The sequence below is a fragment of the Caloenas nicobarica genome, chromosome 22, assembly GCF_036013445.1.
Source record: "Caloenas nicobarica isolate bCalNic1 chromosome 22, bCalNic1.hap1, whole genome shotgun sequence".
Classification (NCBI taxonomy): Eukaryota; Metazoa; Chordata; class Aves; order Columbiformes; family Columbidae; genus Caloenas; species Caloenas nicobarica.
In genome coordinates this window covers 7,708,788-7,733,695 of record NC_088266.1, presented here as the reverse complement: position 1 = coordinate 7,733,695, position 24,908 = coordinate 7,708,788, and the positions used below count along the sequence as shown (strand labels likewise).

Sequence of the window (24,908 nt, the reverse complement as noted above, 5' to 3'; positions counted from 1 at the left end):
CAGATCCATTAATGGGTTCTAAGCTTTTCCTATTGCTATTTTAGAAGGAGTGGGTAAGCCCAAATGTATGCATTTCTGTAAATGGAACTCTCAGCCTTACAATAAAAAATAAAAAAGTATAATCAAATTCCTGGCTGCTTTGTTAATGCCATCTATTAAAAGATTTCTGGAAGCTTGGAAATATTTTCCTTCTATTGCTACAAAGCAGCACTACTGCCCAGGAATGCAGAGCTCTTCTTGTATTCTGAATCATGCCCATTTACCAACCAGGTGATTATTCCAGATTCTAGGACAAAGGCTCTTTCCATCATTAGGTTTACATTTGCATGGCAATACCAGTTAGACGTGCAGATTTAATGAACAAACATGTCCAATCTTACATAGATTACAACTTTTTGCATATCTTGAGTGTATTTCAAAGCCAGAGAAACATACAAAAGATTTCCTAAACAAATGAGAAGCAGAGCACACAACTAAAGCAGTTCTTCCAGTAGATACTAACAACACAGAGGCATTTGCAAAGTACCTATGTATTTCATCACCAAAATGCAGTAATTGAGAATGAACTTACTTCCCATTAAAACAAGCAATCATAAAGGCACCTGTGCAGCCATTCTCTAAAGCTCAGACTGTACACTCCAAATGTACATACAACCAGCTCTCCAGATGCTGTGACAACTTCGGAGTCCAGTGAGGTGCCGCCTTGTAACTGTGACTGCCGACAGAGCCCCGGAGTTCTTTGGTAAAAGAAAGGTAGCAAAGACAAAAATTGATCCCAAATTCTTTATTCACAAGGGGATACAGCTCCACTACTTCCTCCAGAAACCTGTCCAGCAATTCCTCTAAACTGACCTATGCTGACTTAAGTCAGGTTTGTAGCAAGTTCCGATTTATAGTAAGCAGAAACAAGCACTGCTACTGGTGGTAAGCTACCAAGTCCAGCTTCCTGCTTTATGCTGATTACTAGCTGCCTAAATAGCTCAATGGGTTTGCAGTAGTTTAAGACGACAAACTGCAATGGTATCTTAGACAACCTGCTAGCTATAGGAACTCCGGGGTGCTTGACAAGGTAAGAATATTCCCACTCTAAATGTAGTTCCATGTTGTCTCAGAATTTCTAGTGTTTCATTAGATTCTTAGCATCTATTTCATAGAGTCATAGAATATCCTGAGTAAGAGGAGACCCCAAGTTCATCAAGTCCAACTCCTGACTCTGCACAGGCCAACCTAAAAGTTAAGCCATGTATCTAAGAGTGTTATCCAAATGTTTCTTGAACACCAACAGGCTTGGGGCCCTGACCACTTCTCTAGGGAGCTTGTTCCAGCACTTGGCCACCTTATTGTTTCAGCTCATACTTCAGAAGAACCGTGTGAGATTCTAGACAGAAGTTGTTTTGAATAGTAGTACATTGCCAGCCATAGTGGTTTAAAGGTTTCATAGGCCTGGGTTGGTAGAAAACGCACAAAGAAACAACACACAAGCAAGAGTTGCTTTATTTTTATTTACTCAGCAAACATTTTCCAATGCGATTTTTTAAATGCCATCCACGAGCCAACTAAGATTATTAGATGCTGGATGCTTCTTCGTGATGAAGCTTTTTGCTAACAGGATCTTTTTCCAGAAATAAAGACCATTGGTTTGTTAAGGTACACCAGTTTAGGTAAGTGCAGTTACTAACTTCACCCACAATTAAATTCTGTTTACAACAGCGCATCCTACAGTTATTCTACAGAGGTCAAGACTCTCCATCCGATATTGTCCTACTCCCTGTCCCACGCCTGGATTTCATTCTTTCAGTATCAGGGGTGCCTTCACCCGCTCAGCCACTTCCTTCCCCAGCAGCGTTTCAACAATGGCCAACCCAAACTCAAAGCTGGTACCAGGGCCACGGCTGGTGAGGATGTTCCCATCTTTCTCCACACGGCTCTCAGAGTAGTGGTAGTGTTCTTGCGGGGACACAACAGAAAGAAGGTCAGTCTTCAGTGCAGCGCCCACAGCTGCTGCAGAGCACTGACCTGCCTACTGCTGCCTGCAGCAACTGAGGAGCGGCGGCTCCTGCCAGCAGCATCGTGCTGTGCAGCCGGCACCTCGGCCGCCTGCGTGTGCCCTGCCTGCCTGGGGCTCTGCGTCCCTGTCCCTCCAGAACCAACAGCTCGTCACTGCCTGCAGTCCTCAGGCAGGAAAAGGACTGCAGGGAGCTCAGGCAGCTAAAGCACATGGGATGGGAAGGTACCCCTGATTCCACAAGCTCATCAAGAAGTGCTCACTGTGCCTGTCAGTTCCCGTGAGGTTACTTTTGGAAGTTAGACTGCTTTTGTGTAGCTGTTCGCAGCTTTATTTTTTTTCCAAATGTGTGCAGAGGAACCCTGCCACCTCCTGCTCTCCTTCAGACTTGTTAATGTTCACAGAATGACTTCTTAATAGTGCTTCACCACCACTTCCTTCAGGTACGAGGAGGAAGTGTGGACCCAACAGCTGCTCACAGCACCAAAGCATTACTCATGGGAGAGCAGGAGAGGCCCTGCTGGAGTTTGTGGTTGGAAGAACTGAGGCAAAGAACCAAAAGGGTAAAACATGGCACAGCCTCAAGAGGACAAGGGAAAAAATGCTCCTAGCATGACAGCAGCAGCCTGTTTTGCCCAAGAACACGAATGTTAATACAGCCCTGTATTTTCAGGTTAAACAGCCTTAGAAGTACAGTTTTAGCATATTCAGATGAATTTTGATTACATTCAGGAAAGCCTTAAGGAAATTCAGAGGTATAAAATAAGATACAAAAACTATTTTTATTTTGCTTCTTTAAATCAAGGGTTCAGCTAAAAAAAAAAAAAAAAAAAGATTCTGAGAAGGGTTTAGAAACTTACAAAAGTCATTACATACCTCCATTCATCATTTTATCTTTGGCCAAAGGATGTGTTGTGACTTTGCTTCCAAACCCTATCCCATGTGCCAGAAGGGCAGTAGGACCTGAAAGACACAAGTTTGCACCAGTGAGGAACCTCACACGTTGGAATTGCATGCCAAGAAGTATTTCAGACATGGGCTAACTGCTAAGTTTTTTGTTTAACAGCCTTTCTCTTTTATTTTCATACTTCCTCCTTGGCCTGAATTGAGGAAGGAGTTTGTGTCAAGAATTCTTAAGTCATCTGACAGAAAATCCTCATGGGAATTCCAAAAGAAACTGAAGGCAGGATTTGCCTAATGTGAGTTTCATTTCTGTAGATTTGATTCATTTCAGATATAGTCCAGGAAATAACCTTCTTTGTGTTCAGTTGGAATCAGCTCTAGGAAGCATTTTACTTAAATATATGGACCATCCTGATTATAAGCAAAGGCCTTTATTGGGCAACTGCAAATTTGCCATTGTTCTAGTTCTCTGGCTGTATCATCTGCAGAAGAGCACCACTGCCAAGGTCAAGAATGTTCACAACTCTGTACGTGCATCACCTAACTAAAGAATGAAAGCAAAACCACTCCAGCAATGTACCAGAAAACAGAAGTGAAAATACACTCCACAAACACACTCTGCCAGATTGTCTCATGCTTGTCGCCACTCTCCTCATTCTTAGCTGCGGGTACCTAGGCCAGCCTCTCAGTTCAGATAGGAGTACTGGAAATTGTTCATCTTGCCTTTTTTTACTTACGAATCTTACAAATAAATGAACTGGATACCTAGCTGTGCAGAATATGTAAGCAGAAAACCCTCTCCTCAGAGTAATTCCATCTTTAGCCACCACTCAGATGAGGAAGGGTGAGCCTGTAATTCTATCTTTACAGCATTCCTTCTGAAGCTAAAGGGCAGCAGATGTGACATAAATTTATAGCAATAATGTTCTGCCAGCACTGTGTCCCCGCAGAAGGAACACCAGAATAAGCAAATATTTTGTAAAAAATCCCAGCACATTACCTTTCACTTTTAATTTTACAGACAGTAACACAACTGGTTGGAAAGAACTGGGTACCAAGCAGAACTTGCAAGATAAGCATTCACAATATTTTAGGGATTGCTACTAAATTTACAAAAGGATCACATGCTGATGGGTGCACATATGGTACAAATCCCTGCTATTAAATTACAGGAATACAGATTTCTAAGACAGGAAACTGTCTGCATGGCCCTCCAAAATATCCAAATGCTTTAAAAAGCAAGATGTCCTGCTAACCCACCTGCACATATAGCAGCAATCAGGCCTTTTCTGCTTTCCTGGTCCTTCAAAATGTCTTTGACAGCAGCAGACTGTATAAAGAAACCAGATCACAAGTAATTGTTTGCAGTTGATTGTTTGAAGCACAGTGGAAGTATTTTCCACAGAAAATTCATAAACGAGTTTTACAAGGAAAACCAACTGACAACTCTCCATCCTGCCTCAGGACAGACGGCAATGAAAACACTCAAGGAGGAGAAAAACTGAAACCAATAAATACTTGTCCCACAAGGAAATTAATAATTAGCAATTATTTTACTGATTCATTCAGAAAATAATTTTCAGATGCTGAACTGAATTTGCAGGATTACTAAGCAAGTGTAGACCACCCACTATTCATCAGGATGCCCATGAACCTTTAAGATACCAGAACTTTACCTCTGCCAAGTTTTGAGCTCCAAGGTTACCCCCAGGCAGGACCACGACATCGTAAGGTCCCTAAACAAACAAAAGACAAAATTGTTCTGTAGAACAGAGGCTGGTATGTACATTACCCTGTTTTAAAGCCACTACGGCTGAATCAAGCGAGAAGCAATGGGATCTACCTTTTCTTCCACTGAACAACACATTACACTTGGAGAATTAGTTGCAATTATGGAACGAAATACTGTTCCCTACTCCAGGAAGAGCTATTATTGATGAAGTCTGCTACAGAACTAACTTTTAAGCCTAGTGCATTTGAGAGCTTCAGCACACAAATGGCAGCTCTTGCACTGTAAGGACAAGTGGTTTTGCCCCAGCCTTGCTGTACAAGTCTAACTACAGAATTGGGCAGCTTCCCATCGGAACTTTTCAGTTGTTCCAAATCACAGTATTTTGTGGAACCGATTAACATGCGAAATAAAGCTCTAGGTTTGATGCTTTGCAAAAACAAATACCTCTGCAGAATTAAGAAATCTGTCTGATCTTAGCATGCTGTGAAGCAGGACAACACCGAAGGGGAGCACTGCGGGATGTGCAGTTCTGTGATTCACTGTAGCATAAAGCCAACGTAACATGCGACATATTTCTAAAGGGAATGCATAAGCTTTCCAGATTCATCTCTGAAACTGTGAGAAAGGTTATGTTGGCCGCTATGTCAGACCAGAGTGATGACCAACCTCTTTTCTGGCATCTTCAAGACTGGCATCAGGACAAATGAAGACATCTCGACTACACTGCACTGGTTCTTTTCCTGTTAGGCCTGCAACAGTCACCTTGATCTGATAGAAGAATACATGTATCATTACAGTCCAAGAATTTAGGGCATTTTTCTTACACATTGGTTCTTAAGTAGTACACAGAACAAGCGAAGCACCACTGAAAGCTGTCAAGAATGGGGCAACACTTAAGCTTCCCCGAACCACGAGTAAACCCAAACACACAAGGTGAGCAGTGATATTCACCTAGAGATTAACAAATACTTCTAGTAGTTCAACTTTTCAAACAGGACATTTAAAGAATATCTGATTCCACAGGTTTTAAACAAAACGATGCAACACAACCCAGGAGAGCCAGGCTAAGTAGATCAGATAATGAATTAAAGTATCTCTGAAGGCTGAAGCCATTTTCAAACACACTCATGGTGTGTTCCATTTTCTCCCTTGACTTTTAGATGCCTGGTCAAAATATCATAGATATGCATGGCACAGCTCACATTCGCTAAACAGACAAGCCTGTGCTTCTTATGGCAGGTGAAACAGAGCGCACATTAATGAAACTACAAAGGCGGTGGGAGAAGGTAATTTTTACTTTAGCCATTTGTATACACGTGAAGTTAGTGTATTTATTTAAAATCTTATTTTCATACCTAATCAGATAACACTGTGTACCACTACAGTTGCAAAAGTAACAAATGGCATGAGGAATCCCACCAGACAGAATTCTAGTTAATAACACAATTTTAAAAGTAAATCAAGAAAAGCTACGTAATGCCATGAGCTGTAACGTACTGAGCTGTTCAGACCCCTACAAAAAAAAACATTTCCTGCTGCGATGCAAGGGAGTAGCCATGTTTTCTGACGGGGTAAGATTTACTTGAAACATCTGCACCAGTCCAGCTTAGGCTCGTATTTTACAAGTTTATCTTTTGCACAAATGTCTGTTGTCGTGCATCCTTATTTGGAGCACGGCACAGATATTTGCTAACCAGCAAGAAGGCACAAGTAAATTTTAAGACTACACCTTGAACTCCTAGCAATGAACTTGAGGCAAAGTTTGTCCCTTCACCGAGCACTCACAAAGACTTTTGTTTGTCTGCATACTCACCCCAGCTCTTCTCATAACATCGGTGGGGATTACAGTTTCCATTTCCTCTGCCCCTTTTGCTAGAATCACCAACGCTCTTTTCGAGGCCATGTCTTATGGTATTGCTCTCGGGTGAGACAATTGTGAGGGGAGGAGCTGAGGAGGGTAGAAAGAGACAATGTAGGTAGAAGGCAAATTCCCTAGTACAAACCCTTCCTAATAGTAAGTTTAAAAGTGAGAAATTTGCATTTGCTTTCACCTAAGCCACCTCAAAATAGTTCACTAGCTTTAATTAATATTCACAGCGATCCCATTTCACTAAAGAGCTTTTTACAAATAATGTGTTATGATATTAAGGGATAAAGACATTTGTGCAGTGGGAGGCACAGCACATCATCACCAGACCGAGAAGCAGCTTGGCCTGATCAAGACTTTACAAGATTTGAGTCTGCCAGAGAGAAGGGTTCAAGGTAGATGGCAGAGCTGATTTCAAATTGCACGCCCTCACGCACACCCAGCCTACTGACTCCTACCCAGGTCAGTGTTTATAAAAAGGGCTTGCATGAGCTTTGACCTCATGTCTGGTATGTAGTTTCCACACAGCACGCTTTGTGAAGTTTCCTGTGACTTATAATGACCTGACCAGTGCCCCTACAAAGCCCGAGCAATAGATTTTCTGGGTATTGCACAATTGTGTGTGGGAGAAATGTGTGTGCACATGTGTGATGGGGGAGCAGACCACAGAATTTAGAAAATGGAACAAACTAGGCTTAAGACTTTTTTTTTTTTTAGCTCCTAAATTCAAGTTGAGGTGAATGGCCAAATTTCAATGTGAATGTAAAGTAACTTTAACTACATCATGTAAAATACACACTAACTCATACTGGTCTGACAGAAGTCTGTGAAATCATCTGTGGCGTGAGAAGGCATTTCATCCACTCTATAAGACAGGGATTTTTTCCTGTGTAGGGACTTTCCATCCAGAAATGCACGTAGCATCTGGGGGCTCTTTTTAAAAGGAGATCCACGTTTAGTTGCCTACATGAAGGAAAACCATCCCCTTATCCTGCTTCATCTATTTGCAGGTTTGCTCCCTACTTTCAGCCTCATTTAGCAAGACGCTATTCCAGAATACAGTAACATACAGTAGAACATCCTGCAGAATGCAGAACCAGCCAAAGCAGACTAATTCCGTGTATCAAATCCTGCTTTTAGGGCAGCTTTACGAACTGTCAAATGCAAGGCCAACTGATCAAGTACACTCAAATCATAGGTATTAGCAAGAACTTCAGGACAACCTGGAGCTTCTTAAAAATTCATCTTGAAGGAATATGTTGATTCTGCAAAAATAACTTCCATATGGATTTCACTAAGTAGCAACAGACTACCTGAATAGCCACAATGCAAAAATACTGCGTTTGCTTTTATCGTAGAAAAACACTCTCGATCATAGTTTGTAACCCTCTCTTTCATTAGTTCTTTAGACACAAATAGGCACCTGATCCTGAAAGCTCTTCTCTTTTCCCTAATCTAGCAAAATGCAGCTTCACCCTCCTGTCCTTAGGCATTTACCAAAACACACAGACAAATTCTTGAGCATTAGTACTGTTCTGTATGTGGGTGCGTATGGAAGTAGCTGTCACGCTGTAAATGCCACTGGGGCAAGACCATTTTCCAAGAAGGCAGAACCAAGTCACGCAGAGGTAACAGCCACTTCATTCAACGAGCTATCTGTGCAGAGTATATACAAATCTTCCGTTTGCTTCTCGGTCCCGGCGTACACACAGGCTGCCTTGAACTGCTGTGCTAAACGAATTTCCCCTATGTGGTATGTGCATGTTTCTCGAAAGGGTGACCTGTGGCAGGCAGCTGATCAGAACTCTAAGGTTTCTGACTTTAAAAACCCCCCACTCTCCCATGCCTCGACCAAGCAGGGAGCTACCAGCGGTAACGGAAGTTTCACGGGTCATCAGCACAGCCAGGCTGCAGAAAAGGCCACATTCGTCCGTTTATTTTAGGACACAGCGCCATTCCACGTAGCCAGGATTTCAGCAGACCAGGAAGAGCCGCACAGGGCGAGGCGGCCGAGCCTGCAGCCGCCCGGAGCGCCGAGAAGGGCGGCTCGGTCCCCGGAGGACAGGCGAGCGGCCTTCCCGGCCTTCGCGGCCTTCCCGGCCCGCCCGCGGCCGAGCCCCTGCGGCGGCTGCTGAGGCCGCGCGGCCCCGCCCGGCCGCCCCGCCAAACTCACGCCCTCCGCAAGCACCGGCCCAGCCCCGGCCACCTCCCTCCCCCCGGGCAGCTCCTCCGGCCAGAGCCGGGCACGACGCAGCGCGGGCGACGGGACCGGCGGCGCCGAGACCGGCGGCGCCGACGACTCACCTCAGCCGAGGCGCGAGTGGCTCTGGGTGGCCCCGCCTTCCCGCCGCGCTGCAGCCACAGCTACCGCCCCCACGGCACCGCGTCCCGCCCGCCCCCGCCGGCCCCTCGGCCTGCGGCTCGCCCGCCCCCTCAGCACCGCGGCCTGCGGGCCGCCCGCTCTCGACTGTCCCCCGGCCCGACGGCCTTCACAGGGCCCCGCCGCGACCCAGCGGCCACCGCCCGCGGCCACGCGCCTGTGCAGAAGCAGCGGCGATTGGCCGCGAGGAGCCGCAGGGGGCGGGGCTTCCCGGCCGGACGCCTCAGCAGCGCGCCGCCGCTTCCCGCCCACCTGCGCCGGTCACGCCGGCCCGCTCCGCGCGGGGCTCCGTCGCCGGCTGCAGCGCTCGGTCACCCCGCGCTGCGGGATTCAGCGCGTCCCAAGGCGGTCTCAGCCGCAGTATCTCCGCGCACGGCGGCGGCGCTCGCAGACATGTCGGTGTGGCCTGGCCCCCGCTGCCTCCGCGGGCCGCACCTCTCCCGCCACCCGGACTGTCCCCTCACCTTCGGGGGCGCGACCGGGGAGCGGCCCCGCTGCCCGCATAGGCCAAGCCGCGGTGCCCTGCGGGGATTCCGCGCGGGACTCACCGGGGAGCCCCGGGGGCAGCGGCTGCCGGGCAACGCTGACAGGGCTGCGGGCGCTGCCCGGCAGAGCCGGGGGTCGCGCCGGGGGGGCCGGAAAGTCCCGCGGGGCCGGGGTTTCCCCCGCCGCCCCCGGCTGACGCACCAGCTCCTCCGGGGGCGGCCCCTAAGGGTCGGCGCCTGCCGCCCCGCGCACACTCCAGCACCGAGCCCATGGGAGCAGCGGCAGCGCGGGCGGCCCGGGCGCTTCTGCCGGCGGCGCTGCTGGCGCTGGCGCTGAGCCCGGGGCCCGCGGCCGCGCTGCCGTGCGGCGCCGACTGCCCCGCGGGTGAGCTCCGGGCCGGGCCGGGGGGCACCGGGCGCGGCCCCGCGGCAGCGCGGCCCCGCGGCAGCCACCCGTGTCTCGGCCCGCAGGTACCTTCGTGCTGGGCGCGGGCTGCGGGCGCTGCCGGCCCTGCCCGCCCGACACCTTCTCCAGGGCGGCCGGACTCCGCAGCTGCACGCTCTGCCGCAAGTGCGAAGGTACAGGCGGCGGCTCCTCGGCCCTTCTTCCCCCCCGGGGTGAAACATCGATCTTGAGTCTGTCACGGCGCCGCGAGTGGCAGCGGCGCGGGCAGAACAACGCGACGCGCCTGCGGGGCTTCTGCCTGAAGCCACCAGCCTGACTTCTGTACGAGCAAAGGTCCCGAGCCTTTGCTGCCCTGCGCGCTGAGCACGCACCTAAACCGCGACTCGTTTCCCCTTTCTAGGAAGATTCAGGTATTTGAAAGAGTGTTCCCCAACAAGCGATGCTGAGTGCACGTGCAAGGAGGGGTACCGCTGCAGCGGTGACAGTTGCTCCCGCTGCGACCGGAGCTGCGGCGTGGGCCAGGAGAACACCAAGAGCGGTAAGGTCGCCTTTCCCCACTAGCTTAAACCTCTTGTGCTCACCATACCAGATGCACCCCTGCCTCTTGCAGAGCAAGAAAACAACTGGAGTAAGGACCTGGTAAGATAAAAGCTGCCACTGCTGCTACACAGTTTGAATTGTGAGTGGAGCGAGCCAAACTCAGAGCCCTACTGCAGCTCAATCATGCACCAGTTAGGGTGCTCTGCATGACAGCTCTTTTGTCACTAGCCTGTGAAAAACTGAGCTGGGAACTCTGGAGTTCGAGATGATGTGTGGCACCTTGTGCCAAATTAACTCAACTCTATAGCTGAGGACTGTACTGGGACATAGCTCACAGGGAAAGACTTGCCTTGCATACTCAGAGCATCTGATGAAAAAGTAATTCTATCAATGTGCATCACATCACTGTACAAGCAGGCAAGAATAATGTTTCAAATGTTGTTTTAAATGCTCATCTTTTACAAATTTACCTGCCCTTGTCTGTCGAAGGTTGCCAGACTTGCCACTATGGAACTTTTAACGATCAGCCTAACGGCTCCTGTAAAAACTGGACAAAGTAAGTAATCTAAACATAAATGCTACAGCTATTGCACTTGGCTGCATTTTTTTCCATGTTTTTTGTTCTGTTCTGTTTTTCTGTGTTGCTTTAAAATGTCTTTCAGGTGCTCTGCAAACCAGGTCCTGGAGCCTGGAACCACAGCAAAAGATGTCATTTGCAAACATGCTTCAGATAATCCCCCTTTAATCACTAGTCCACCTACCACATCTCCTGCAATTCCACTGTCTATCACTGTGCCAGGTAAGTGGTTGTGTAGTATTGCTTATAGAGCAACAGAATTATGACCTACTTGGAAACATACTATAGCTCATTCACTTACTATTTATTTAAAGCAAGAGTCCTTTCTGCTATCCATTTCCAATGTTGCAGACTTACCCAGAAGCAGAGCTTGAGACAAAGTTGTCGGCTAATTTGAGGGCAGTAGAATTTTGCGCTGTAACACTGCTTAGAGAATGTTGTTTGTTTCCTAGGGGAAGACCTCCAGATGGACATTGTCAGAATTTCTCTCACTGTAGCTGGGGTGCTGTGCATAGTGTTTCTGCTGCCTTCATGCGTATGCCTCAGTATCTGGCAGAAGAAGAAACTACATGATATCTTCAAGAAAAGTAAGATAGCTAGACTCTTCACTTTATCTTTTTGAAACTAGACAGAAATCAGGAATCCCTTTTTTTTTTTTTAGTATCTTTCAAAGGTAGTTGCAGACAGCTTCATTTTTTGGCCTTGTATGTCAGAAAATAAAAACGACTGAAAGGGAAAGAGTTTTGGAATTTCTATTGCAGGAAGCAACGAGGTGGAATTGCATCCAACACAGTTGGGATTTTTGTTCCGTTGGGTTTTTTTCTCTCTCTTCCTCTCCCCTTTCCTAGAGATAAGGGCTTGATCTTCTAGTGCAATTCTGAATACAGGAGACAGTTACTCCAAAAAAATCTAACAACTCCATGTTGGTCTTCCTTCCTGTGACAAAGACAGCACTAGCAGCCCCTGTTGCATTAGGGAAAACAAAGTATGATACATCAGTTTTATCAGATGTACATGCCGTAAAGGAAAAACTTCAGAATACTGAATTATTTGGAAGAATTTTTCCTGCCAACTTCCCACACTTGTGACTGACGAAGGGTGAAATAAGATGGCTGAATAAATACAACAAAAAGTGAACATTTCATCTTTTTCTCTAGTGCACACCACACCTGAACAGTCAATTCAGGAAGATGATGCCTGCAGCTGCCGCTTTCCTGAGGAAGAACAAGGTGAATATCAGGACCATGGCAAATCCACAGAATTCAGAGATCTTTTGGAGAACTAGCAATTGGACTGTCCGTATTTGAATTCTCTTTTGGAACACAGGACAAGAACCTGTTGACATAAATAGAGAGGGTGTCAAAATCTATGAATTTCAGAGTGCTAAGTAGCCCAGCCGCTGAGGGAAAAGTGTATATTTTAAATCTCTTCAAAAAAATTTAAAAATAAATAAATAAAATAAAAATTAATTAATAAAATACCTAGTTTGCTGACTTTCTTCTTCTAGGACTAGGAATCATATTGCTAAGAAGTACTTGATCTACATATAGAAAGTAGTACTGCACTTAAAAGCAGTAATAGAAGGGCAGGGTGGATTTCTGGTCCCCCTTATAAATGGCACCTAAGCCATATTTCCATGCAGTCTGAAAGCATTTGACACTGAAGAGAAGATCTGTAGCACATAGTAGAGCTACATGTGACAGTGATGGTCTCTGTTACCATTACCAGCCATCCTCTTCAGCCTAGAGCTGCAGCTCCTCCCAAAGTTCAGCTCAGACCTAACAGTTTTCGATTTCATGAGCAAATACAGATAAACCTCATTTCAGATCCCATCAGCCCTAGAAAAAAGTACCTGTCCTGACCACTGTACACCTTCCTATACATAGGAGAGAGGAAGCCATAAGAATCTAGAGCTGCAAAGTGTTTCATAATAGCTTGCATCTGCTGTTGTATTGCACTGACTGGCTCAAGAAAGGCAGTGGAAACACTGAGAAAAGCTGTGGTTGACTTAATCTTCCAAATAGATGTTACTGTGCAGCTGGACTGCACCACCTTCAGCCCTACATCACTCAGCTTTGATCTTTTAGGTGATGTAAACATTATGTACATTGCAGATGAGGTATGTGTAGATGTGATACATTTCTGGCACTATTTTTGTAACTCTGAGGTTGGAAAGATTTTAACATCAGACACTGTATCTGTCTCTTTGATCAATTACTGTTACTTTGGTCTCAAAGAGAAAAAAAGAACGCATGTTTGAGTCATGGCATTTGCAACATCATTTTTAACCTTTTACAAAAGCAAAGATTTTATTTTATTTCTTCCATAAACGTTATTCAAAAAAATAGAATGAAAACTCAACAGTATGTCATGTAAAGGGTGATTTTCCCCTCTATGTGATTTTAACTTAGAGATCGCTATTCTTATGTTTGAAGAATGATGGCCCATCTCTCTATTCAGCAGAAGATTACGACAGCAGATCATTTTCACCAAACCACACTTACACATTTTTATAAACTTGTATACCAGTAAATATAAAACATTATGTGAGAAAATAATAATGTCATAAAATAATGTCATACAGAAGCCTGAACTATGAAGTATATTTAAATGAATCTTTCTGGCCCCTCTCTAGTAGTACTTTCAACCATGAGACTAAGTGATTATTACGCCAAGTTCAAAAACTTAAGAGACATGAACAGGACACATAAAAGCCACCAATTATTTATAAACCAAAGAGCGACCTTTGCACCAGTGCACAGTGTTTTAGAACAAGGTAAAACAGTTCTGCTTGTGAGTAGTTTCTAATCCACATATAAGGTATGAAAATTAATGTACACATCCTCTAAAAACTCAAAACATCTGGTGTTTCCTCCTTGGAAAAAAGAGATTCCAGTTGGAATTTTACATTTTGTTAGTGAATTCTGCATATATTTTGAAATGCTCTGAAGACAGTGCAAAACTGCACTATGTATCTCTTTAATTATTGGTAATCAAGGCAGAAGGAAGGTGTAAAGCCTGACTGTCTGTAATTCAGAACCAGGGCTGTTGAAAAGCAGTATTTTTTTGGCAATGACAAGTAATTGATAGATCATGTGCATCTTGGCTTCACAGGGAGATTCGCTGAACATACAGACTCTTTAATACCTGAAGAAACTTCCCAGTTCATGCAGAAATTATGCAGATCAGTCCTTCTAACTCTTTTAGCTCTAAGTGTTATCTGCTTTTTGTGAATGTCTCTTTTCTCAACGATATTTTAAATTTATTATGTAGCAAGTGAAAAGGAGCAGGGAACACCATGACGACTCTGCAGCAGCCCAGGTGGCTGAGGATGAGGTAACGGAAGCTTCTTGCCTTGGCCATTTGTTTTTCTTGGAAGTCAAAAAGTGTCCTCCTGGCCAGACTGTGTGCAGAGGCCCAGGTGATGTCAGGCAGAGTTCTGAAGGCATGGAAAAAGGAGACAAATCCTCTTTTAAAGATAAGTTGAAGGAGAGGAGCCTGCTGCTTTTTTATTGCTTCCAGAACCAGCACTGTTTCCTGGCAGTTACTGGCATCAGCAATTAAAACTCTATTTGTCATGTGTCTTGGTTTCATAATTTCTTGCAAGAGTTGTGTGGCTAAGGAAAGCAAGAGGTTGATAGCAAAAGATTTTCTCCCACCTCCCTCTCTTGTACAGGCAGGCTTGTGCATTTCTGTGCCTGATACTTCTGGATGATAGAGACTCTGAAAATGCAATAGCTCCTCTCAAACATACAAACATCATGGGGTTTTTTTTAAAGCAGAATATGATTTCTTATTTTCAGTCTTTCTATCAGATCCTTCATAGGACAGAAGCATGCTCTTCTCTGACAGTCATTCTGATACTAACACTCATGATGCAAAAACCTCCATGGGAGACACTCTGAAGAGACTTGACACATGGGGAATAGCACTAAACAGGCAACTTGTATCACTCTGCTTGCATTTTAAACAGATGATAAAAAGTCAAGGTACGTTTCACTTTTAAAATTATACAAAGTTTTACCCTAGCACTGTCACCTCTGTTCCTCTCTTGGCTACAAAGGAGCCTTCCCTGACACGGGGTTTCCTCCCAAGCCTGTCCAAGGAGGGTCTGCGTTCCACGGGTTCGTGTGAGCTGTGCACCAGGAACAGAGCCGAGCATCCTTCTGTCCCTGGAACTGCCTAGAGAAAGGCTGCTGGATACCACCATTGCCCTCACTGTAAACAAAAACTTTTAATACCATCTACAAAGAAAATGGAAAATCCCTCTAACCTCAATTTGGCAAGAATTGGTTATATCATCTACTATGTTTCCTTTCACCTTCCAGATCCTGGATTCCTGCCAGTTAAAACAGCAGACTATCCCTGTGGTACTCTAAGGCAAACTGGATTACATTTTAAAGAAAAAAACACCAACTGAACACCCATTGAAATCAGGGAAAAATCTCTCCTGTTTGCATTAAGACAATAAATCAGGTATTATTTGATTTATCAAGTACAAAACCTCATACAAAGACACCTACTTCAATTAAAGGACGACTTATCATAGTGTATCTTAAACCTGTTAAATCTACTCTAAGTTTATGTAATCCATGGAATCCATCTCTTAAAAAGTGAAGGGAAGATTCTACATGGCTGACTGCCAAGAAACACTCATTCATTTACAAAATAACCTTGAAAGAACCACTTTTAACCTCAAGTTGCCCAGTGAGACCTATGCCAACTTTCCCCGCTAAGTACACGTATTTGTCCTGAGATGTGAATCACCACGCCTACAGAGATTCCATTTAATTAACAAAAAAACTCCAAGTAGTGAAGGATTAAAGGGATTATGCACTTGGAAAGCAAAGTAAAAAATTATAGTCTGCTTTTGTGAGCCATTCCTTTACTGCCTACACTACGTAGGACAATTAAAAATGGCAATGATTATTAGGATACCTCTTTAATTAGTCAGTGACAGAAGACTCAAGCACGGCAGTTTCCATCATTTGCAGCAGAAACTTCTATAGACGCAGAGCATGCACAAAATTTGATTCCTTCTCTCCAAGACAATTCCCAAAAGCATTTCAGCAAGTGTTGCTCCCCGATATATCCCCTAAAGCACATATGCACCTTCATGCCATGCTCAAGGTCTTCAGCCTGTGCCTTTGCTCTGGCAGACAGACAAAAATTGATTTAATTAAATCCTAATAAAATAAAAGATGTACGATCTGTGCCGAGGTAGTACAGCGATAGACAGTAGTAGAAAAAGTGATGTAGCAGTTTTATATGAATCTCCTGCAATGTCACGATACATATCAACCTTAGTTTTTATTATCTTGTCCTCACAGCATAGGACTATACCTTCATGCTCGTCAGCTCTATCATGAGCAAGGGTTCTGTTTCAATGCCTATACAAATTAAAACCAATTTCTGAATAACGTTATTACAAAAAATACAAAAATCAGTATTGGGTTCCTATCAGTTATTTAAATACTTTCAGAAAAAAAAAGCTATCAACATGATATACTATATTTTCAGTTACAAAGGACTGTATATGACAGGAATCATGCAAGCTAATTGTCCTGAGAAAAAATATAGCAACGTTACTGGATAGTTTGGCAACTATTCCCCACTGCTACATTTGTCCCTACAGGTGTTATGGGACAACCTGGGAACACAGACCTGCAGGGACAGGACCAAGAGTGCTGAGAACCAGAGACATGAACAAGCTTATGTGCTCAGGGATGGAGGGGAGCAGAAGGCAATGCCAAACTCCATAGCTCTGTTTGCTGAGGATGCCCATTTTCTCAAACTAGAAGACAAAAAAAGAAAAAGAAAAAAAAGAAAAAGAAAAAGCTTTATTTGGTATATTAATTAATTCACACACCACAAATACAAGAAGCAACTACCTGGTGCCGCTGCAGCCACGAGGCCCCAGCGGCTGTGACACCCTCTGTCCCCTGTCCGTGGCCCTGTGCCGAGCCCAGAACACGGACCCAGCCCTGCAAGCACCTTCCCAGACCCTCCCTTTGAAAAGCTCTGTTTTTCTTTCCGCTCTTTCCACAAAAACCTGTAGCAAACAGACAGACAAGGCGGAGCACTGCAAACAGAGGAACGGTGCCAGGAATGGAACAAGAGCACAGGCAGGAAGGGAGAGGAAAGGTAAACTACTCCACGGAATGGAACACGGTGTAAGAAAGGACTAATCAAGGGGCTGAGACATAAAAGCACCATGAAGGTCAAAATCCTGCACAGAATTCTTTAGCTGTGTTTTCAGAGAGTTAAACCAGATGACAAAGGCAGGCCTTCCAAGCTTCTTAACCTGAGAAGCAGCCTTGACTACTTCTAAAAATGCCAAGACAGCAAAGGCATTCGGAGAAGGAAAAAAGATGGTCATAGTAAAGAAGAAAGCAGTGCAGATCATATCACTCTTCATGCAAGAACCACTCAAGAGCGAAGACTCCGTCCTGAACGGATTATCAAACCTCTGTTGTAGTTCCAATGCCAGCAGTGATACTGACTCCTAGCACTGAAGCTACTCAAGAAAGCTCATGTCTAAGGAATATTACACATTGTATGGATACTTCCCCTCCAGAGTAAAAGTCCCTTGACCTTATTTAATCATTCTTCAAAAAAAGGTAAGAGAGCCCTTCAGCTGAGAAAGGTATACATATGCAAGAAGGTAAGAGAAATAAAGCCTTCTTCAGAAGAGAAAAACCGGGAAAAGAAAACACTCCAAACACACCACACGGTTACGTTTCCCCACTTATCTAAATTGATACCTGACCTGCCTGTTAGAGCAGCCTCAAGCCCAGTGCCCGCTCCCTGCACACTCCGGCCATTTTTGGAAGGTTTCCCAGCATCAACTTTGGGGCAGTAATTCCATTGTCAGGTCCCTTAAATCCACCGGGGGACAAAACCAGCATGAGCAGGGAGAGAAGGTTTATTTTCTTTGAAACATAGTCTGAAAAAACAAGGTACCTGTTACTAGTGGAGGCACACTGGGTAACTGATAAAAAATACAGCCACTCAAAAGTTAATCTAGCCCTACTCAGAAAACCAAACAGGAAAACGTATTCAGCTATCCCAGTTCTTTCTCAGCAGTTCTCCACGCTCCCCACACAGGATGGGAAGGGTTGACACGCTGTGTCTAGGACCAGAGCTGATTTGTACTACTCTGGATTACTGGAAGGTCTCTAAAAATCCAGTACTTTGCCTTGAAAATGCCTCACAACAGACTTCTCTGCAACAAAGCAGCCCAAATTAGAAACTTCTATTGGTTTCAAGTGCAGCAGTGTTGCAGAAGCTGCCACGCACCGCCAAAGAAAATGTGCCCAGCTTGTTCTGTAGCTGGGACTGATGAACTGAGAGTGTAAGTACGGACAGTCACTGACTAACAGCCTCTGACCTTCAGCAAGGCTGCTTTGTACTCCTTTCTGTGCAGCGTGCTGACCAGAAAAAGTGAGATAAAGAAGGTTTTTATTCTGCTTTTCTCCAGATCATAATTTCTTATTAGGGTTGAACAGATATCTGGGATATCTTGGTTGAGCAGGAAAAGGTGAGGTTCCATTCTTGCTGCAGAAGCATCCCTCTCTTTCCCTTTAGCACCTGCTCTCATAATTTCAGTTTTAAAAATAAACTGTAATTGCATAGTTAGTTCCATTACACTTTTTGTGGAAGAAACCTTATTTCAAGATCTGGTCTCTGCTCCTCTGTTTGTGGCTGCATTATCCAGAATCCAATTCCCATAAGATATTGAAGTGCTGCATTTCTAAACTCCGGTCATGCCAGACTTACTTTCTTTCATGTCAAACAGTGTGAAGCTTCAGTTTGCTAATTCTGTAGTGCTGAAAGGACAGGGGAATTAAGGACCAGTTTGTCAAGCTTCACTTGGAGAATATACCCATACTACAGTATGCCAGCCCAGCAGGGCCAAAAATCAAGAGGGTTCCCCCGCCGCCAAAACTGGTGGAAACTATACTACAAAGGAGTAATGTTTTGGCAGCTGTGATCCTGTACTAGAGAGCTGTTAGACTACTTGCCAGTTGTAGAGCAAAATAAAATACCTTCAGAAAGGACTGTGGCCCTGCCATGTTCACTCACGCAGAGGTACGTGCTCTCCCATGCACCTCCAGCCTGCCACAGAACAAGGGATTCTGCTGCAGAGTTTCTTCAGTATCTTACGTAACTTCGAGAGAAATTCAGAAGACAGAAATACTACTGTGTGCACTCAAATACACCACATCTTGTTATTTGGTTATATAGAACATACACCACATGTACTACGTTACAGTTTGCGCACAGTGGGCAGAAGCAGCATCTTCAAAAAAGGAAGTTAACAGCAAGTGCCCAAGTTATGTTTAGTTTTTTCCTTTGATCCACTGAGTCTCCCAAAAGGCTATTTTCAGTACACTCTAAAATGCAGAGTATACATAAGGCAATGCAAGCTAGCGGCAGGAAAACAACTTATTGCACATATGATCCCAAAAGGCAGCTATTTCAGTGTGTAAAATAGACCTAATAACCATGTTATGAAGCTGAATGATTAGCTAAAACGAGAAATTTCAGGTTAAAGCTAACTTCTTAGGTGTTAGGACAGGTATCTGCTAAACCAGCAGTGACAGCAAAGCAAAACCCCCAGAACTCCTAAATAAGATGCTAGACCCTATCAGAGAAGTAAATAACACTACGAATATCTTTTTTCTCGCACCAGCCAACATATATTAATATAACTAATTGAAACAAGATGTTGAGTTAAATTCTAGTAAAATCCAGGGAAGAGCTGGACATTTCTATAATAAAAGGCTCATCTGCAATTAGTGTCAAAACAAAACATTCTACTGCACACCTCTCTTCATGCAAACTAAATTAAAGCAAAAAAGTTACCCCAAAAGTTATATCCTGGTAAAAAGTCCCTCATACAAATGCTACTGCTAAATCACATCTTTTCTGAAATTCCTGCTTTTGCCAATTGTCACAATACTTGACTAAGATAACAACTTCCACTCACTCATCATAAAACACTTCAAAACAGGGGAAATAATTTTTGCATTATAGATTAGATTTCATCCTTACTGTTTTTCTCAGGTGGATCATTTTGGGGATGTTTTTGGTTAGTTTTGTTGTGTCTTTTTTTTTTTTTTTTAAGTTTTCTTGACTTCATCAGCAACTTATTCTTCATGAGCCACCATTTTCAGCCAAGAATAGTTGTTTCTTCTGATAATTAAGGATAATCTCTTGTGATAGGGTAACAACCGTACAGAGTTTGTTCAGTAATTTATCTGGACTACTGCTGCCCTGTTATTTTAAACTGAAGCACTTGAAAGAAAGTCTATTAGCATAAACAAGAACTTTAAAAATTTTCCCACATAACACTAGTTTTGATAAAAATCAAAACAGTTTCTTGCAAATCAGTTTCCAAGTTTTCCAAGTGCACTTCACATTTACTTCCCTCACCTATGTGTTCAGAGTTTTGTACCTTTGTTTAGGATGAGCTGTTTCTTTGCTTTGCATGATGACGTGTGAACTTTCCCCTGAGGAAAATGCCTTTGACATTTTGGTAGAAGAAAGAGTGTCCGAGTGACAGCTCCAAATCTGAGTAAAGGCAATAAGGAGCGGGCAAGTTGCCCAACCTCCACATGACGCACTTCATGATGGCTCTAAGAGGCTGAATCTTCCTTCAGAGAAGACAAAGGACATGAGCTGCTCGTGAAGAGTGCTTCATTAGCTTTCCTTGGAGGATGCTGAGAGTGAATATTGATAATGCCATTGTCATTGATAGTTCACTGAAGGAGAAGCATTTGTACAGAGCATCCAGCACCAACAGTAACATCATGCATCAAATCAGACCTAATTACTGTCTGCAGTTTTGGAACGAAGAGTTGCATGACTCAGACGAAGAGAGAGATTTTCTCTCTAGCTACTTATTCCTCCCACAGGGAAGCACGGGGAAAGAGGCATATGAAATGCATTAGGTTAATTCTGCAGAGAAATTATTTTGTCATATCCACTCACTTCAGCAGAGACCAGAGAAGCGGAATTTGTAGTTCAGACACCTGCAGCCTGTGTTCTATAAGCCAACACTAGACCTCTCTGTACACACAGAAGAATAGAAAAGTGGAGGCTGGAAGAACCTCTGAAGGTCCTCTCTCAGATCTCCCACTGCCCACCTCTGCACTCAAAGCAGAGCATTTGAACTTACACGGGGATGCTCATTGCCTTGTCAAGCTTAGTTTGGAAATTGTCCCAGTCCATCCCTGAAGCTGCTCAAACCTGACTGGACACACTCCTGGGCAAACTGCTCTGGCTGACCCCGCTTTGAGCAGCGGGGTTAGACTAGGTGATGTCCAGAGGTGCCTTCCAGCCTTGCTCTTTGATGTGAAAAAATTAAATTGTAAGTAGAGAAGACAAAATAAGCTAGATGGAGGGAAATAAAGACTAAAGTTACGAGATTGCATACAGCAAGTACTGTGTTAGCATTAAATAAAAGCAAAAGGCAAACAGGAAGAAAAACTAGCTAGTGCACACATAATTAAGTAGTTAGTTCCAACTGAAAGAGAAGATAAGCAAAATGGAAAAGGGTCTCCCAGTCTAGTGAGGGGCCCGTGTTTAATATCAACCACAGTAGTTTTTATGTACCAAGCAAGTCTCCAGCAGGTGGAAGCTGTATTTTCTTTGCCAAGACAGTTCTCTAGAGCAACACTGGATGAGGTCTTCTCAAATAAATAGATATGAAATGCTATAGGGAAAAAAAACCAACTCCCCTAACATTCTCTTTGTAAATTAACTAGATATCTTAGCTCCCCTTCTCTTTCACTTTTTCTGGCACAAGAACCCCAAATACAACACAACACATCCATCCATCTCACAAAAGGAAAAAAAAAAAAAAGTGCATTTCATATCAGATGCTTTGCGTCAGGCTTGCTAAGGCTCATAAATCAGCTGTCTTATTGCCCTGGTCATTTCAACCAACGTCTGACCCTTTTGTTAACTCATGATTTATAACTGGAAGTTTTTTGGGTTTTTTTTAATGCCAGATTTATAAACTTTACTGTGCTTGGTTTGATATAATATCCATTTTGTACACCAAGCTATAAGACAGTAAATTTATTGTCTATGAACTGTTACCTTGAAAAATTACATCAATGCAAAGTGGTTTCCATTTAGAATCAATGGGCAATAAATTCATTGGATTTTTTTTTGAAAGGGGGAGAGAACATGATGATATTTATGAGGTCATGAGCAGCTATATAATGGGTGAAACTGGGAGCAGAGGCAACAGTCAGACAGTTCAGAGTGACAGGGGTAGACAAAGACGAAATATATTCAACACAGCAAGGATGCATAAGCTAATATTCTGCTGTCTCATTATCATCAGCTTCTCCTGTCCTCTGTTGTCTCTCCCCATCACCAACGCCAGCGAGATGTCTCACCAGCTCTCAGGTAAGACTCTTCTGATTTTAATGGTCAGAAAGCAGGGGCTGGAGCAGCAAAACCAGAAGAGAAGCAGGTGTGTTTTCCAGGGGGCCTTTATCTGTGCAGATCAGCTATAGAAAAAGCAGGAATTACTTCAGGACACTGGCAGCACAAGTGACATCATCAGTGGGTGCTAGTCTTATAAAATTAGGAGTTTGGGTGCCCTAAATATTTCTTCCTGCTGCTTTGAGATCCAGGAAGCAAAGGTACCTGAGCCTCCTAGCACCAAGTGAGAGCTGGCGCATGCAGCATCTGCCTTTGAAGCAGCATCAGTAGGCATTGGGTAATTTAAAGAAACTTGGTTGTACTTCCTCCCCACTTGCCAAGCTTTAAAATGAGCTATGCTTAACTGAAGTTTTAAAAGAGGGAAACCTATGCAAAGATTAATGCAGTTCTACTTAGATCAAGAACAGGCAAGTCTGTCTTATACTACAAAAACCAGCAAGGTATTGAGCATACTATCTGTTTGCACTAATGCAGATTCCATTCAGTCCAGTGAAAGAATAAATCTTTGCTTGAAAAGCTGTCCTCAAAGTCTGAAATCATACTATAAGTCCAAGACTGAAATGTCTCAGTAAAAATGCACAACAGAGTCTGGAAGGTTACTGTCACCAGACCTGACCTGTGCTGAAGACTTTCTTAAATGAGTTCTGAAACAACAGGCAAATCTAACCCAAAGCTATTGCATAAAGCTGACAATTAAAAAGTGGCTGTTCTTACCTGCTTTGCAGGTGCAACAGCTGTTGTGCTGGCTTAGCGGCACCAGGAGTCCTTAGTTTGCTTTGAAAATCTTGGACTCGCTAAGCCAGCATCTTCTCAAGCCAGCCTTCCACTATGTAACTTGCATTTACAGGCAACCCTGACTCAGTATGGATAACATCCATTGCATCACAGGCTGCACACGCTGGCTGCAACAATTACTGCATTTGTTTGAAGACATCCATTAGGCTTATTAAATCTCCCTTGCCAATATAAAGAGTTTCCGGGCTGGGTAAGACAGAAGTAGAACTGTATTAAAGAGCGTTGGTTTGTTCTAAATCTCAAAGCAAATTTACCTGCTAACAGTGCTCTGAATTATGAAATAACACAAGGCTACACATATGAATTGCCTCTGCATAGCACAGGGAAGTTACAATATTCTTCTTCAGAGTCTTATATCAAAAACCCCACTGTCCTTTGCAATTGTCCTCAGAAATCATTTGAGACAGATTGAAATAGTGATTCAAAGCAAAAGACTCTTACCATATGCCCATTTCTGTCATGTTCCATTTGCAGCTGATGAAGATTCAAGATTAAATCTGGAGCAGCTGGGCAGCCTAGGAAGCACTTCCCTGCTTCACTTTCTGCCAGAGCTCTTGGGCACCCTGACTGAAGATGACAAAGCAGGTGAGGATTTACCACAGCAACAGAAAGTGCGGAATCAATAGCAATAGATGGTTTGGGGGCCAACAGCCATAACAGATACCTGGTGAAGAGGACAGTGCAGTTTGCATCTGCAGAGTCCCAGATCCTGCTGGAATTGTGTGCCACAAGAACGGGCCACGCTGCAGCAGCAGGGCTTTCTGGCTGGTCCTCTGAACATTCCCGGTCAAGACTCTGCTGGCTATAGCATTATGGCACACAAGAATGAGCTGCGGATGTTCACAATTTCTAAACAGTAAAGTATTTCATTATGTCTCCCCTCTACCAGGTCTTAGCCCCAGAAGCTACAACCCAAGGGAAAATACCAAAGAGGTAAGTAAATCACCATCTGTCAATGAAACAAGAAAAATAAGACTCCACATTTTAAACTACACTGAATTGTTACTGAGACATCATTTAAGATCCACAGACTTCATAAACAGTATGGACTAAGGTATGCCAGTGTTCTTAAAACAGGAATCGCCTAGCTGTTAGACAGAGAAAACAAACAAACAAACAACCAACCCCACACCAAAACCAACAGCAAGTAATCTAGAGCCTTTCATTCTAAACCCTCTACTTTTTTCCCCATAAAACCAGCTTTCTAAATAAAGGCCAATTTCCAGCTACGACAGGCCAGGCCAGTACATGAACTAGTATTAGCTGCATGTCATTTCCGCCCCTACTTTAACACAAGCTGCACAGTATTATCAGACTTGTTATGAAGCATTAGGCAAATGGAGAACATCATTCCTGTTCACTTGCCTGCTGAATTAAAGGCAGAAGACAGGGACTAACTTTAGTGCACCACCTACCACCACAGGGCACACTGGGCACTTCCCTTCCAGTCGGAACACGGCACTGGGTGATCAGTCGAGGCACTGAAGAGCGCGCTTTACTTTCCTGCTGGGAACGTTTACCATCCAACAGTAACCTCTCTAATGCTGTTTGACTTCAGGCTTCCTACGGAAATCATCCTCGAATCGCTTTGCTGGGCCGCTTCTTGACCAAGGACAGGAAACAATACAAGAAACGTGGTAATCTTTCTGAGTGCTTCTGGAAATATTGCGTGTAAACAGATGAAGAAACCCTCCCCGACTTTGGCTGCATAATTTATACAGATGTCTGAAAACATGTATATAGAGTTGCTTGATC

General features: G+C 44.0%; 5 protein-coding genes across 7 annotated transcripts in view; 2 read left to right on the top strand and 3 right to left on the bottom strand.

Moving 5' to 3' along the window:
- SLC45A1 (solute carrier family 45 member 1) overlaps positions 1-1,155 on the bottom strand; it is a 67,823-nt gene extending 66,668 nt beyond the window's left edge. The window contains exon 1 of the mRNA XM_065650171.1: positions 653-1,155. The gene's annotated coding sequence lies outside the window, so the exon portion shown is untranslated. The remainder of the gene's footprint in view (positions 1-652) is intronic.
- Positions 1,156-1,483: 328 nt separating this feature from the next.
- PARK7 (Parkinsonism associated deglycase) lies at positions 1,484-9,039 on the bottom strand. The gene is made up of 7 exons (XM_065649993.1): positions 8,812-9,039; positions 6,454-6,588; positions 5,307-5,408; positions 4,585-4,644; positions 4,169-4,238; positions 2,882-2,968; positions 1,484-1,947 (listed from the first exon to the last, which is right to left on the bottom strand). The coding sequence occupies exons 2-7, from the start codon at positions 6,541-6,543 to the stop codon at positions 1,787-1,789; spliced, it is 570 nt and encodes a 189-aa protein (XP_065506065.1). The 5' UTR covers positions 6,544-6,588; positions 8,812-9,039; the 3' UTR covers positions 1,484-1,786.
- A 601-nt stretch (positions 9,040-9,640) lies between these two features.
- TNFRSF9 (TNF receptor superfamily member 9) lies at positions 9,641-12,287 on the top strand. The gene is made up of 7 exons (XM_065650166.1): positions 9,641-9,757; positions 9,844-9,951; positions 10,179-10,316; positions 10,808-10,874; positions 10,981-11,117; positions 11,348-11,482; positions 12,053-12,287. The coding sequence occupies exons 1-7, from the start codon at positions 9,643-9,645 to the stop codon at positions 12,178-12,180; spliced, it is 828 nt and encodes a 275-aa protein (XP_065506238.1). The 5' UTR covers positions 9,641-9,642; the 3' UTR covers positions 12,181-12,287.
- Positions 12,288-13,444: 1,157 nt separating this feature from the next.
- The window catches only part of PER3 (period circadian regulator 3), a 32,234-nt gene continuing 20,770 nt past the window's right edge, over positions 13,445-24,908 (bottom strand). Inside the window, exons 23-25 of one of the 3 annotated variants that reach the window (XR_010607459.1) lie at positions 16,560-16,689; positions 15,834-16,047; positions 13,445-14,334 (exon numbers count right to left, since the gene is read on the bottom strand). The gene's annotated coding sequence lies outside the window, so the exon portion shown is untranslated. Of the gene's footprint in view, positions 14,335-15,343; positions 16,048-16,476; positions 16,690-24,908 lie in introns of those variants that run through there. The other 2 variants (XR_010607458.1, XM_065650258.1) reach the window with 2 other exon arrangements.
- On the top strand, positions 22,217-24,828 carry UTS2 (urotensin 2). Its single transcript, XM_065650203.1, has 4 exons — positions 22,217-22,319; positions 23,628-23,738; positions 24,043-24,086; positions 24,712-24,828. The coding sequence occupies exons 1-4, from the start codon at positions 22,217-22,219 to the stop codon at positions 24,826-24,828; spliced, it is 375 nt and encodes a 124-aa protein (XP_065506275.1).